The 16601-nt window shown below is 40.7% G+C and overlaps 1 protein-coding gene across 1 annotated transcript in view; it reads left to right on the top strand.

The window, feature by feature from the left end:
* The window catches only part of LOC124122931 (usherin-like), a 113976-nt gene that overhangs the window by 16186 nt on the left and 81189 nt on the right, over positions 1-16601 (top strand). The window contains exons 3-10 of the mRNA XM_048402955.1: positions 6365-6494; positions 7590-7653; positions 9525-9795; positions 10503-10690; positions 12103-12330; positions 13700-13793; positions 14801-15124; positions 16379-16574. Of these exons, the coding sequence (XP_048258912.1) occupies positions 6365-6494; positions 7590-7653; positions 9525-9795; positions 10503-10690; positions 12103-12330; positions 13700-13793; positions 14801-15124; positions 16379-16574 (1495 nt within the window). The remainder of the gene's footprint in view (positions 1-6364; positions 6495-7589; positions 7654-9524; positions 9796-10502; positions 10691-12102; positions 12331-13699; positions 13794-14800; positions 15125-16378; positions 16575-16601) is intronic.

Genomic DNA, 16601 nt, shown 5'->3' with positions numbered 1-16601 from the left:
TAACGAAACACTGCTTTTCATTAGTTGTTTAGAGTCGGTGGATTTTTAAAACAAGTTTTAACAAATCTGACCTTACCATAAGTATACCTCTGACAGGCGAAATCACATCAGTTTTACAACATGGTGCTTTTTCCAGGACATCCATCAAACAATTATAATTATGGGTAAAACCTTAGGCAAAATTAATTTTTACATTGTCTTCTGAAACACATCTTTTTTATCTATTTTGAAACTCCAGCCGTCCCTCTCCGCAAAAGAATACCAAAAAAATCTGTCCCTCAATTACAAATGCTACCTGTTATTGCTAATTGTTTACAGTCTAGTCCATTCAGAACTTATGTCTTAGAGCAGCAGACCCACTATCTAGCTACAATTACCTGCAGGCTACTGTGTAACATTTGTGCTTTAGAAGTCACCAGGATCTGACGTGAGGAGATAGCAGGGATTTTAATTAAGCAACAATGAATTATTCAGGTGGAGATGGAGTGGTCTGATTATCAGACTGACAATATCTAGGTTGAACCATGGATACACAACAAGCACAGCGTAGCTTGCACACTTGGCCATGAAGACGAGCAGGATCTGTTTGTTATGATTCAGGTGGAAGAGAATGTTGAACAGTATACTTTGTAGTTCAACAGTGCTTTGAAATAGGATATTTCCTCATTACTTTGATAGATTCACTACATTTCACCAATGTGTTTCATTGAGTCAAGCTGCCATAGCTTATTAAGTTATTACAGTATCATTCAGTCAGCCTTATCCAGTCAGTAATTTAGGTTCATCAGTAATATGCCTCATCAGTAACCTTGACCTACATCAGTCAACAAGCCACCCTTATCCTATCCATACCCTTGACCAACATCAGTCAACAAGTCACCCTTATCCCACCCATAACCTTGACCTACATCAGTCAATAAACCACCCTTATCCCAACCCTAACCTTGACCTCCATCAATCAACAAGCCACCCTTACCCCACCCATAACCTTGACCTCCATCAGTCAACCAGTCACCCTTATCCTCTCCATAACCTTGACCTCCATCAGTCAACCAGTCACCCTTATCCTATCCATAACCTTGACCTACATCAGTCAACAACCCACCCTTATCCTATCCATAACCTTGACCTACATCAGTCAACAAGCCACCCTTACCCAACCCATAACCTTGACCTCCATCAGTCAACAAGCTACCCTTATCCCACCCATAACCTTGACCTAAATGGTCAACAAGTCACCCTTACCTCAACATAAACCCTCTACCCAGCCAGCATTATTAAATCCCTGGCCAGGAACTCCACCAGTCTGTTAGCCAAGTCACCAGGTAAAGACTCTTACCTCACTGAACCTAGCTATCCAACTTGAAAAGTGAGTAATAGTCACGTTCCTGTTATTGATGTAAACTGTCAGCAAAGGGGCGTGTCCACACAGATGTGCCAGCTTGTCACATACAGTAAGTATTTTCATATTCACTTAAATCAATTCTGTCTATTTGCACATGCTTCATTTCCGTAATGACGTTGATTCTCAGGTAAGCAGACAGAGATTGATTTACAATATGTAGGTGTCTGAGGTGTGGTCTGAAGCCATGCATGAGTCGACGGCCGCCAGCTGTCTCCAGTCCTGGCCTCTGCTATTGTCCTGCATCTTTGTCATATCACCACACTGATATATAGGCTTTTGATTACTTCATAGAAAAACTAAACTGCAAGAATTCAATGATATCAGCAATTCATTCTATTGATTTAGGGACACATTTCAATGATTTTGTTTCAAAAATATCTTCAGTATGTTCAATACATTGTTTAGATACAGATTATTTAGCTTATCATATTAGCAGGTGATCAGTTATATATATGCTTACCTGTTATTTCCAGCAATGTGACCCTTCTATTAGTAAGATGACGTTTTTTCAGTAATATGACCTTTATGTTAGTTTATGACCTTCCTTAAGATGACCTTATATCAGTTATGTAACCCCTATGTTTGTAAGGTGACCTTTTATCGGTTATGTGACCCTTCTGTAAGATGACCTTTTATCAGTCATGCGACCTTTATGTTTGTAAGATGACCTTTTATCAGGTATGTGACCCTTCTGTAAGATGTCCTTTTATCAGTCATGTGAACCTTCTGTAAGATGGCCTTCTCTCAGTCAACTTAACTTCTGTAAGATGACCTTCTCTCAGTTAACTTCACTTCTGTAAGATGACCTTTTATCAGGTATGTGACCCTTCTGTAAGATGGCCTTTTATCAGGTATGTGACCCTTCTGCAAGATGCCTTCTCTCAGTTAACTTAACTTCTGTAAGATGACCTTCTCTCAGTTAACTTCACTTCTGTGAGACAACCTTTTATCAGTTATGTATCCCTACTGTAAGATGACCTTCTCTCAGTTAACTTCACTTCTGTAAGATAACCTTTTATCGGTTATGGGTCCCTTCTGTAAGATGATGTTTAATCAGGTATGTGAGCCACTGTAAGATGACCTTTTATTGGTTATGTGTCCCTTTTGTAAGATGACCTTTTATCAGGTATGTGAACCTTCTGTAAGATGACCTTTTATCAGGTATGTGTCCCTACTGTAAGATGACCTTTTATCAGGTATGTGACCCTTCTGTAAGATAACCTTTTATTAGGTATGTGAACCTTCTGTAAGATGACCTTTTATCAGGTATGTGACCCTTTTGTAACATGACCTTTTATCAGGTATGTGTCCCTTCTGTAAGATGACCTTTTATCAGGTATGTGACCCTAATGTAAGATGAACTTTTATCAGTCATGTGTCCCCACTGTAAGATGAACTTTTATCAGTCATGTGTCCCCACTGTAAGATGACCTTTTATCAGGCATGTGACCCTTTTGTAAGATGCCGTTTTATCAGGTATGTGTTGCTTCTGTAAGATGACCTTTTACCAGGTATGTGACCCTTCTGTAAGATGACCTTTTATCAGGTATGTGTCCCTACTGTAAGATGACCTTTTATCAGGTATGTGACCCTTTTGTAAGATTACCTTTTATCAGGTATATGAACCTTCTGTAAGATGACCTTTTATCAGGTATGTGTTCCTTCTGTAAGATGACATTTTATCAAGTATGTGTTGCTTCTGTAAGATGACCTTTTATGAGGTATGTGACCCTTCTGTAAGATGACATTTTATCAGGTATGTGTTGCTTCTGTAAGATGACCTTTTATCAGGTATGTGACCCTTCTGTAAGATGACCTTTTATCAGGCATGTGACCCTTTTGTAAGATGCCGTTTTATCAGGTATGTGTTGCTTCTGTAAGATGACCTTTTACCAGGTATGTGACCCTTCTGTAAGATGACCTTTTATCAGGTATGTGTCCCTACTGTAAGATGACCTTTTATCAGGTATGTGACCCTTTTGTAAGATTACCTTTTATCAGGTATATGAACCTTCTGTAAGATGACCTTTTATCAGGTATGTGTTCCTTCTGTAAGATGACATTTTATCAAGTATGTGTTGCTTCTGTAAGATGACCTTTTATGAGGTATGTGACCCTTCTGTAAGATGACATTTTATCAGGTATGTGTTGCTTCTGTAAGATGACCTTTTATCAGGTATGTGACCCTTCTGTAAGATGACCTTTTATCAGGTATGTGACCCTTCTGTAAGATGACCTTTTATCAGGTATGTGACCCTTCTGTAAGATGACTTTTTATCAAGTATGTGTCCCTTCTGTAAGATAACCTTTTATTAGGTATGTGAACCTTCTGTAAGATGACCTTTTATCAGGTATGTGACCCATTTGTAACATGACCTTTTATCAGGTATGTGTCCCTTCTGTAAGATGACCTTTTATCAGGTATGTGACCGTAATGTAAGATGAACTTTTATCAGTCATGTGTCCCCACTGTAAGATGAACTTTTATCAGTCATGTGTCCCCACTGTAAGATGACCTTTTATCAGGCATGTGACCCTTTTGTAAGATGCCGTTTTATCAGGTATGTGTTGCTTCTGTAAGATGACCTTTTACCAGGTATGTGACCCTTCTGTAAGATGACCTTTTATCAGGTATGTGTCCCTACTGTAAGATGACCTTTTATCAGGTATGTGACCCTTTTGTAAGATTACCTTTTATCAGGTATGTGACCCTTCTGTAAGATGACCTTTTATCAGGTATGTGTTCCTTCTGTAAGATGACATTTTATCAAGTATGTGTTGCTTCTGTAAGATGACCTTTTATGAGGTATGTGACCCTTCTGTAAGATGACATTTTATCAGGTATGTGTTGCTTCTGTAAGATGACCTTTTATCAGGTATGTGACCCTTCTGTAAGATGACCTTTTATCAGGTATGTGACCCTTCTGTAAGATGACCTTTTATCAGGTATGTGACCCTTCTGTAAGATGACCTTTTATCAAGTATGTGTCCCTTCTGTAAGATGGCCTTTTATCAGTTTTGTGTCCCTACTGTAAGATGACCTTTTATCAGGTATGGGTTGTTTCTGTAAGATGACCTTTTGTGGGTTATATGTCCCTACTGTAAGATGCCATTTTATCAGGTATGTGTTCCTTCTGTAAGATGACTTTTTATGAGTTATGTGAGCCTACTGTATGATGAAGATGACCTGACTGTCACGTGGCCCTGTATTTGCTGGGCCAACATAATCTGGTTAACCATAGCCACAAGCAAAGCCAGTAATAAATTTACCAATAGTATAAACAATAACACAAGTGTTTGGAAGGCCTAATCCGATATTATCATATGCAGCCAACCATGTTGGATTTACTGGGCTTGACTGGACTAGGTTAAGCCCAATGATTTTAGCATTATTTATCATATACAAGCCTGTGTTATCTATGCGATAAACCTATCCAATAAATGTGATGCCTTCTTTCTCAATAAACTTTTGACTAACATTCCCAATATGCTTATATAGGTGTTTCCCAATGAGTTGCTAAAACATGGCGACAAACATGGCTGCATGTCATTTGGCACTATATGATAAGATAGGTGGTTCACTGAGAACTTGTGTTCATACGCGAGTCTCTAAAGCTACTGACTGAGTGAAATTATATCTTAAACATCCATTATTCTAAGAATTACATAACATGATAAAGAGATTATATCCCTTGTGTGTTTCCATATAATAAATATCATATACTAGTGGAGAAAAGTAATTGTGCTTCATATAAAGTTGTGTAAATGTTATATTGTTGAAAATAACATTATATTTGGTCATTGGTCTGATCAATGTTTTATCATGACAAAATCATGGAGACACCTGGTGACAGCAGCTAGGGAGACACGCCCTAAAAGAGAGGTGGTGTAACATTCCAATAAACAATGTCAATATAAGGTGTATCACTGGACGTCGGGACAGATAATGTGCTCTCTCATACGGTTCTGCCACTAACTGGTTTCAACCCAGGAATTGTCCAAGCTGTTAATGTGGCAGTTTGGTGTCGATTCCATAGATGAACCAACCGAATATGGTTGTCTTGTTGATGTGATGTCACACATGGATGACCGGCCTTTGGCAAGTCATGGGTTTGGTTTGGTGTCGATTCCATAGATGAACCAACCGAATATGGTTGTCTTGTTGATGTGATGTCACACATGGATGACCGGCCTTTGGCAAGTCATGGGTTTAGTTTGGTGTCGATTCCATAGATGAACCAACCGAATATGGTTGTCTTGTTGATGTGATGTCACACATGGATGACCAGCCTTTGGCAAGTCATGGGTTTGGTTTGGTGTCGATTCCATAGATGAACCAACCGAATATGGTTGTCTTGTTGATGTGATGTCACACATGGATGACCGGCCTTTGGCAAGTCATGAGTGTTTCCCTGCTGCAGATAACATCTCCAAAGTGATGATACTGTGTTTCAATGAACATTAAAATGTCTGCCAACTTTGTTTTGCACCATTCCTGTTTGTAGCATACCCCCGGCGCATAGAGGTTGATATTAAGGAGGCCGTTGGCATTGTTTACAGTTCAACAAAAATGTTTTTATCAAGGAGCTGATAGCTAAACATTCATCGTGTGCTGTTCACATGAAAAAAACACTTTTATGAGTATCATGCACCAAACAAAAGATTCAAATTGTACGCCATGTAAATTTTGAATCACGACCTTAAAAAGGAGATGTCTTTTCTGAGCATGTATTGAAAGAAGCATTATTTATTTTCAAAATTAATTAATTTTTATTGAACTTTTTATGAAGCTAAGTTATTTTTTCTATTAGTATATTAGGAATGAAATATATGTATTATCACCAAGGACTCTGATACCATACCATATTTGTTCCTAATTTAACATATTTACGATGTGGAAACAAATGGTCCATCACTACCCAGTCGTTGTACATATTTATACCCTCTCCTCTGTTTCAGGTGTACAACACCGCAGTCAGTTTCTTCCTAAATGGCCTTGGTCCAGGATTCTCAGCTGTTCGAACTTTCACCCTCATCAGTCAAATTGAAGATGTATCTGGACAGTACAGAATGGGCAAGAGGTCTAATGGTGAGTGACCTCTTATGACCTCTTATGACCCTTAATGATATCCAGTTGCCTTCAGTGACCTCTGTAAAAACAAATCTGTATTGAAGGATATGGGAACAGGTCCATATGGGACTGGCTCGTTCCTATCAATGAAATTATAAATCGCTAACCATTTGTATATCCTTACTTATTGGTCATATGGTAAACCAATGACTTGTCCATTTTTGGATTTTTTGCCCATTATATTTTTTTCTAATTCCATTGAAACAAAAGGATAACCCCATTAGATCTCATAATGACTGATTACCCCTGCTCAAAGTGATTGCTCATAGTAACATCTTCCTGCTGAGATGACTAAAGGTACCAGTCAGCTAGCAGTGTATTACCGTATTCGACGTAATAAGCGCCCACAGCGATATTTGCTAATATATTGGCAAGTGAACAATCCCAATTGGCACTCCTTCCGACTGATCAATGTACACAAGACTTATTAATTTGTGTTTAATACGCACTCGTGTGCTATATGTACCCTTAATTATGGGCAATTAAATTCTGGAAAAATATATCTGTCGTATATAAACAGTTCAGGCCGTCAGCATAAACCACGAAATTTATCTTTCAACTCTGTTTTTTTCCACCAAAATAATATTCCTATAAGAGCCCCCTATTTCTAATTTTGAGAGCGCCGCTTATTACGTCGAATAGGGTAATCACTTTTTGAGTCCGTGTCATTGAGTGTCTAGAACAAATTCCAGGTGGCTTTTGTGTTCAGGGACTTGAGTCTTCCACTCACTAGCACCCTGTGGGGATTCCAGGTTAGAAGAGGCCCAATGCTGATTGTAAGAGGCTAAGGCTGAGACTTAGTGACTATGTTGATGGTGTGTCATTGTACCCCTTTGGCCAGGACTGTTGTTCACAATACATGTTCACTATCACATGATTTTCTGGTTCAGACTCGATTGTTTTTTTACAGACCGCCATCGTGTAGTAGGAATATTGCTGCGTTAAAACAACAAACAAACAAACACTCACTTGAGCATATTGGCAGGGATATGGGTGTTTCATGAGTGTTCTGCAAGATATTGACCACTGATATCTTTCTTCTGATGTTTTCAGGCACGGGGCAATTTCTTGGAAGACTACAGAATTTCCATTTCTACTCCACTACACTGACAAACAGGTAAGACTACAAATGTCCATAACTCATCCTCCACGGCTGACATTTTGGTAAACCTATACAAATCCCTGGATCCATTGCCATGGTCCTCCCGATCTCAAATTACCTGCCCTTGATCAGCCAATTTGATTTGCTATGCTACTCAGTGAAACAGACCAATCAGAATGCGAGCTACAAACCAGCCTCAAGGTTGGCTTGGCGATATCAACAACATGGCGGCCAGTCCCATTGATTACGATAGAGTTTTCGAGAAATTCAACTTTGAAAAACTCACTGACGACCAAAAAAAAAGCCCTCAAAAATCTTTTTGATGGGAAAGATGTCTTCCACTCCCTCCCCCTTACCCATTTCCTTTTTCCTAAACTCAACTTTTGATTGGTCGGTAAAATGTTAATGAAAATCAAGGGCAGGTAATTTAAGATCGTAAGAACCATGGGAGTGGATCCTGGGGTTGGTGTAGATTGCCTGAAATGCAAGCCCTAGAACTATATAGAGGAAACAACTCACAACTCAGACATGATAAGAAACTGCTTGCGGGGTGAGAGATGGGCACTGCTCCACAGCCTGTTGTCAGAGTCACTCCTTCATCTGCAGATGTAGATGGGGTGCAGGGTGCACCAGCCCAGTTGCAGTAAACATACATTTGGAAGTTTTGTAGGGGATGTGGTGTACCAAGTTTAATTCATTTCCCGCCCAAATAAGATGTCTACCAAATATGCAAATTGTCCCACAAATTAGTTGCATACATATAGAATATGTATGTTGAGGTAAATAAACTCCCATCCTTTTCTAAAGAGCTGTAAAATTCAACTCTTGGACATTGTAATAATTACCATGTGTGAAGCCCCAAGGGTATTCTGCGTTAGAATAGGTCGCCAGCAACCTGTGCTGGTTGTAAGAGGCGAGAAAATGGATCTGGTGGTCAGACTTGGTGACATGGTTGATTGTGTGTCTTCATTCCCCAGCCGCATGTATCATTGCTCACAACACCAATCACTGGATTGTCTCGTCCACACTCAAATAATTGCAGGTTTGTGTCACATAGCCCTAATATTGCAGAGAGACATGTTTAACAATAGACAAACTGTTAAACAAATCATGTGCAAAATTCATACATTGTTTCTGTGTATTTAGGGTATCATTAATTTCTAGACATAGTTCTGTATAACATTATTATGTTTTATTAACTTCTTGGTTCTCAGGCACCACTCGCATCATCATAAAGTTTGCTGCACGTTTCATTTTTGTTTCCATTTTTTTTTTAAATATAAAAAAATCCTTAAGTCAAATACTGTATTCCAGTATTTCACTCATCAAGGAATACATTTATGTAGGGAGGCCCTTTCCCTGATTGATAGTACACAACTGTTTATCTGGTTATACAACTGTTTATTTGGTTACATACTAGTTTAAACAACAACAACAAAATGACACCGCCCACCCACCTACACAATATTTTCAAAAAACATTGCCTGAGAACCAATTCTTTTATTTTTTTTTAAGCCTAAGCATGCAGACAAGGTGGTGACTGAACAACTTGAAGCAAAATTTTTAGGCCTGCCAAGTCTCCCTTTAAGAGAACATAGTAAATGGCTCAAGATATTTAGAAATGTACACTGACTGACTGACTGAGTATGGTTTTACGCTGCTTTTAGCAATATCCCAGCAATATCACGGCAGGGGGCACCAGAAATGGGCTTCACACATTGTACCCATGTCTGGAATCGAACCGGGGTCTTCGGCGTGTACACACATGCACTTTAAGATAGGGAGTATTCATAATATCTGAGTCAGCCAATCAGTTACACTTTAACTGTCTATATTTCTCTATCAGATACATATTCAGTATATAAAATGAGCCCTATCCTTTACAGAGAAATACAGGAAGTCTACACAGGCACTCTACCGCCAGTGCGGATCCAGTCCCAGTGCCGTTGTCCGGGGTCACATCCTCGAGTCAAACCGCAGCAGACCCATTACTGTATTCCCAACGGGCTCCCTGACAACGCCGGTCAAGACAGACTTCGCATCAACGAGGAGTCCCACCCACTGGAGTATGCTAATGACGGGGACAGTAACAGCATCTGGATCTCTAAGTTCTTCAGCCAAGTGAACATCACAGTTGATCTGGGGGATGAGTTTCAGGTCAGTGGCATAGTGAAGCACAAGGGGTGATCTTTGGGGCATCAGTAATTTCTATGAATACATTTTTTTGCTGCTTTTCAATAAAATATTTCCAATAACCTGCTCACAGAAAACTGATACATTTTCCCACTTGCTCAGCCATTTCTTATAAATCATAATGAATTTTTAAGTATGATTTGTTTTATACACTGGCGTTAGCATTTATGTACCCCTCTTTGTCTAATTTTACAGCATTTTTTCATCTACTTTGAAACATCTAAGCTTTAGAATCTAAACTTGTTTGCCCATTTGCCCCCGGCAAAGGTGTATGTCTACAAAGGCTCTTGCAAATTTTCTGATCCATTCATCAACATGGTCACCATAGTAGAGATTTTGCACATGTAGTTCAAGAAAAAACATCTCTTGCTATGAATGTGTTGAAACAACAGGTACAACTCAATGCAATTAGGGTATAAATAGAAAAAGTCAATGACAGAGAATAACCAGTCTGGATTGTCCTCCAAAACAGATTCCATTGGCTGGAAAAGGCAAAATTATATGAATGAAAATCAGTGATGACACAGGTGTTTGCAAAAAGGGTAAGCATTGCCTTTGAAAGGAAAGCTTCCAAACCATATTGTTTCTGGGAAATAAAATTAAAAGAATAATGGAGTGATGTCACAAGAATTCTACATTGCTGATAACTGTTATTCTTTGTTTTGTGTCAGGTGTTCTATGTGGTGATACAGTTCTACAGCCCCCAGCCCCGGGGGGTGGTGATTGAGCGTCAGCGAAATGGTTCGGATGAGTGGGAACTGTGGCAGTTGTATGCTGACAATTGCCAGACCTTCTTCGGTCAACCAAACAATGGTCCCCTGCCACAGCCAACTTCAGTCAACTGTATACAGTTTGGATGGTATGTGCTCAGAAAAGCATTGTGAAGTGTTCATTGGTATGTTTTGTCGTAGAGATTATTCAGAAAATATCATAATTTGAGACCACTGGATTTCTAACATCATCACAGTGACTGAGTGAGTTTTGTTTTTCGCCGCCCTTAGCAATATTCCAGCAATACCATGGCGGAGGACATCAGAGAATGGGCTTCACACAATGTACCCTTGTGGGGAATCGAACCCGGGTCTTCGACGTGATGGCAGAATGCGTAACCACTAGGCAACCCCACCGCCGATAAATCACAGACCAGGGTCCACAATAAGTGTTCCTTTTATCCTAGCTAGAGCATTGTCAAATATACTACTCAAAAAAGTTAAGACCACCCGATTCTCTCATTTTACTATCATTTATCTGTCATGCCATTACGGAATAACTATAGTAATATGAAAGAATCGGGTGGTCCTTCTTGTGAGATGTACATGTACAGATCTAGGTTAAACATTCTGAGACTAGAGTCAAAGATTTATAGATTTTGGCTGTGTTTTATGCTGAGGCCAAGCATATATAGAGGATGACTGACAATTCTTAGACCTTGGTCCAAACATTCATAGTCCATTGCCAAAGCAATGATTTCCCTTGGTCCTTATATCTGCAAGTCCTGTTTGACCGCTGGTAAAGGCTATAAAATGGAGGTCCCAAGGTGACTACTGTGCCAACAGCAAATATATATATATGTTGGGAGGAATCTTGGACATGCCACCTTCGATATTCCCGTTATTCGAAAACTCACCATCGGCTGTGGCCTCCTGTACTATACATACTGCCTGGGTTTGTCTCCCGGTTGTCCTTGCCTGCTTGGTTGGTCACGAGTCTGTGGTTGGTGGCTGCACTTCTCTTGAGAGGCATCACGGAAAGTAAACTTCAGGTGGAGCTAAATAAATCCGATACAACCAGTGCTGAAATGGATGGTATTCGAAGCGAAAATCAGCAAAACAAATGCGATTGTGAACAAAAAAACCGAACAAAGCGAAAACAATTAGGTAAGGCAAAATATGTGTGTACTTGAAGAGAGACGGTGATGAATGGTGGGCTATAGATAGGGAAACAAGGGAAGGGTGACGCTTGTGGCCCCCAAACGCAAGGTGTAGTGCCACCGGTACAGTGCAGGGTGCTGACCCGGGGGTGATTTAGTTGTAAAGGGTGCTTGAATTACAGAGGTAATTAGCCCATGGTTTGGATAGGCGCCATAAAGCCATTTAGTAGTTAGTACTAAATGCAAATATACAAAATGGGACATTCTTTTACAGAACCTTTACAGCAAAGTAGATCCTAACAGAGGAAGAAAACATTTCAAAGTTGTGAATTCAAAAGATTATGGCTTTCCTGTGCCTTATTAGAAGAAGTATGTCTTATATATTATTTTTCTGCTTTCAGGGGAGGTGAGCAAATTCCATATTCCCGTGGCAACATCACTTTCAACATCCTGGCACCAGAGCCAGTGGCTCGACCAGGTCACAACAAATTCTACAACACACCAGAGCTGTTCGAGTTTGTCAGGGCCAAGAAACTCCGCATCAACTTCCGAGACCATTACTACGTAGGACAGGATGCTCAAATCAGGCATCAGTACTATGGGATATATGACTATACAGTCAGTGCCAGGTCAGTACTAAGGGATACATGACAATAAAGTCAGTGCCAGGTCAGAACTAAGGGATACATGACAATAAAGTCAGTACCAGGGCAGTACTATGGGATATATGACTATACAGTCAGTGCCAGGTCAGTACAATGGGGTATATGACTATACAGTTAGTGCCAGGTCAGTACTATGGGATACATGACAATAAAGTCAGTGCCAGGTCTGTACTATGGGATATATGACTATACAGTTAGTTCCAGGTCAGTACTATGGGATACATGACTATACAGTCAGTGCCAGGTCAGTACTAAGGGATACATGACAATAAAGTCAGTGCCAGGTCAGTACTAAGGGATACATGACAATAAAGTCAGTGCCAGGTCTGTACTGTGGGATATATGACGATACAGTCAGTGCCAGGTCAGTACTATGGGATATATGACTATACAGTTAGTTCCAGGTCAGTACTATGGGATATATGACTATACAGTCAGTGCCAGGTCAGTACTAAGGGATACATGACAATAAAGTCAGTGCCAGGTCAGTACTATGGGATATATGACGATACAGTCAGTGCCAGGTCAGTACTATGGGATATATGACTATACAGTTAGTTCCAGGTCGGTACTATGGGATATATGACTATACAGTCAGTGCCAGGTCAGTACTATGGGATATATGACTATACAGTTAGTTCCAGGTCAGTACTATGGGATATATGACTATACAGTCAGTGCCAGGTCGGTACTATGGGATATATGACTATACAGATAGTTCCAGGTCAGTACTAAGGGATACATGACTATACAGTTAATGCCAGGTCAGTACTGTGGGGTATACAGCTGTACAGTCAGTGCCAGGTCAGTACTATGGTGTATACAGCTATATAGTCAGTGCCAGGTCAGTACTATGGGATATATGACTACCAGTCAGTGTCAGGTCAGTACTATGGAACATATGACTATACAGTCAGTGCCAGGTCAGTACTATGGGATATATGACTATACAGTCAGTGCCAGGTCAGTACTAAGGGATATATGACTATACAGTCAGTGCCAGGTCAGTACTACGGGGTATATGACTATACAGTCAGTGCCAGGTCAGTACTATGGGATATATGACTATACAGTTAATGCCAGGTCAGTACTGTGGGGTATACAGCTGTACAGTCAGTGCCAGGTCAGTACTATGGGGTATACAGCTATATAGTCAGTGCCAGGTCAGTACTATGGTGTATACAGCTATACAGTCAGTGCCAGGTCAGTACTTTAGGGTATATGACTATACAGTCAGTGTCAGATCAGTACTATGGTATATAAGACTATACAACTAATGCCAGGTCAGTACTATGGGATATACAGCTATACAGACAGTTTCCAACTGTTTCAGATGTGACTGCCATGGCCATGCTGAGCACTGTGATATATCGACCCTGCCCTACAGATGTAACTGTACACAGGACAGCCATACTTTAGGAAACCAGGTAATACCACCACTCACTACCCGGCCATTGTAACTCACCAGACAACGTCCACTGCAGTCTCTGTTCTGTTGCAGTTTACATATCCTTCACTACAACCTAGGTTCTGTAGCAGTGTACCCATCCTCCACTACAACCTAGGTTCTGTAGCAGTGTACCCATCCTCCACTACAACCTAGGTTCTGTTACAGTGCACCCATCCTTCACTACAACCTAGGTTCTGTTACAGTGTGCCCATCCTTCACTACAACCCAGGTTCTGTTACAGTGTGCCCATCCTTCACTACAACCTAGGTTCTGTTACAGTGCACCCATCCTTCACTACAACCTAGGTTCTGTTACAGTGTGCCCATCCTTCACTACAACCCAGGTTCTGTTACAGTGTGCCCATCCTTCACTACAACCTAGGTTCTGTTACAGTGTGCCCATCCTTCACTACAACCCAGGTTCTGTTACAGTGTGCCCATCCTCCACTACAACCTAGGTTCTGTTACAGTGCACCCATCCTTCACTACAACCCAGGTTCTGTTACAGTGTGCCCATCCTTCACTACAACCCAGGTTCTGTTACAGTGTGCCCATCCTTCACTTCAGCCTTGGTTTTGTGTTCTAGTGTTCCTGTCCTTCACTTCAGCCTTGGTTTTGTGTTCCAGTGTTTCTATCCTTCACTTTAGCCTTGGTTTTGTTGTTCAGTTCCCTATCCTTCACTTCAACCTTGGTTTTGTGTTCCAGTGTCCCTATCCTTCACTTCAGCCTTGGTTTCGTGTTCCAGTGTCCCTATCCTTCACTTCAGCCTTGGTTTTGTGTTCCAGTGTCCCTATCCTTCACTTCAGCCTTGGTTTTGTGTTCCAGTGTTCCTATCTTTCACTTCAGCCTTGGTTTTGTGTTCCAGTGTCCCTCTCCTTCACTTCGGCCTTGATTTTGTGTTCCAGTGTTCCTATCTTTCACTTCAGCCTTGATTTTGTGTTCCAGTGTTCCTATCCTTCACTTCAGCCTTGATTTTGTGTTCCAGTGTTCTCAGTGTGCTGCTCTTTTCAACAACAAGCCGTTCCGCCGTGGTGACCAGACCAACAGCTACAACTGCCAGCCTTGTGTATGCTACAACCATGCAGACTCTTGTCAATACAACAGAACCATCGATCTCTTTCCCAATGAGCATGATAGAGGGGGCGGGGGTATGTGCATTGACTGCAAGCACAACACGACCGGGGCGAAGTGTGACACATGCCTGCCATACTACTACCGGCCTGCCGGAGTCAGCATGTTCTCCCCGGATGTATGCACTCCCTGCCTCTGCAACACGTCAGGGGTCGTCAACGACACGGACTGTGCTAAGGTTAGTTTGTATTATCTGTTGCCTAAATAGGTTTCTGATCAAAATAGTGTATGTTCCCTGAAATTCATGGTCAGCTGTAAGTTTCTGATCCAGATGACATATGTTCCTGGAAGTTGATGGTCAGCTGTAGGTTTCTGATAAAGATGACATATGTTCCTTGATGTTGATGGTCAGCTGTAGGTTTCTCATTGAAATAGTGTATGTTCACGAAGTTGATGGTCAGTTGTAGGTTTCTGATCAAAATAGTGTATGTTCCTGAGTGTTGATGGTCAGCTTTAGGTTTCTGATAAAGATGACATATGTTCCTTGAAGTTGATGGTCAGCTGTAGGTTTCTCATCAAAATAGTGTATGTTCACGAAGTTGATGGTCAGTTGTAGGTTTCTGATCGAAATAGTGTATGTTCCTGAAGTTGATGGTCAGCTGTAGGTTTCTGATTGAAATAGTGTATGTTCCTTAACTTGATGGTCAGCTGTAGGTTTCTGATCAAAATAATGTATGTTCACAAAGTTGATGGTCAGCTGTAGGTTTCTGATAAAGATGACATATGTTCCTTGAAGTTGATGGTCAGCTGTAGGTTTCTCATCAAAATAGTGTATGTTCACGAAGTTGATGGTCAGTTGTAGGTTTCTGATCGAAATAGTGTGTGTTCCTGAAGTTGATGGTCAGCTGTAGGTTTCTGATTGAAATAGTGTATGTTCCTGAAGTTGATGGTCAGCTGTAGGTTTCTGATAAAGATGACATATGTTCCTTGAAGTTGATGGTCAGCTGTAGGTTTCTCATCAAAATAGTGTATGTTCACGAAGTTGATGGTCAGTTGTAGGTTTCTGATCGAAATAGTGTATGTTCCTGAAGTTGATGGTCAGCTGTAGGTTTCTGATTGAAATAGTGTATGTTCCTGAAGTTAATGGTCAGCTGTAGGTTTCTGATAAAGATGACATATGTTCCTTTTAGTTGATGGTCAGCTGTAGGTTTCTAATCAAAATAGTGTATGTTCCTTAACTTTATGGTCAGCTGTAGGTTTCTGATTGAAATAGTGTATGTTCCTGAAGTTGATGGTCAGCTGTAGGTTTCTCATAAAGATGACATACTGTATGTTGCTTTTAGTTGATGGTCAGCTGTAGGTTTCTAATCGAAATAGTGTATCTTCCTTGAAGTTGATGGTCAGCTGTAGGTTTCTGATCGAATTAGTGTATGTTCCCTGAAGTTCATGGTCAGCTGTAAGTTTCTGATTAAGGTGATGCTTGTTCCTGTAGGTTGATGGTCAGTGCAGCTGCAAGGTGCTGGTGGAGGGAAGACAGTGTGACCGCTGTAAGCAGGGGTATTATAACCTCCGGGCAGATAATCCAGCTGGTTGTCTCCCCTGTCAGTGTAACTCTCATGGCACAGTGGGTGGCGAGGCTACCTGTGATGCCCTCACTGGCAAATGTAACTGCAAGAAGAATGTTCAAGGTAAACCATCATATAATTCTTCAAGTT

The sequence above is a fragment of the Haliotis rufescens genome, unplaced genomic scaffold (assembly GCF_023055435.1).
Source record: "Haliotis rufescens isolate VD_foot unplaced genomic scaffold, xgHalRufe1.0.p SCAF_3, whole genome shotgun sequence".
In the NCBI taxonomy this organism is placed as follows: domain Eukaryota; kingdom Metazoa; phylum Mollusca; class Gastropoda; order Lepetellida; family Haliotidae; genus Haliotis; species Haliotis rufescens.
Note: the sequence above shows the minus strand (reverse complement) of the source record. Positions and strands in the feature narration are given on the sequence as shown.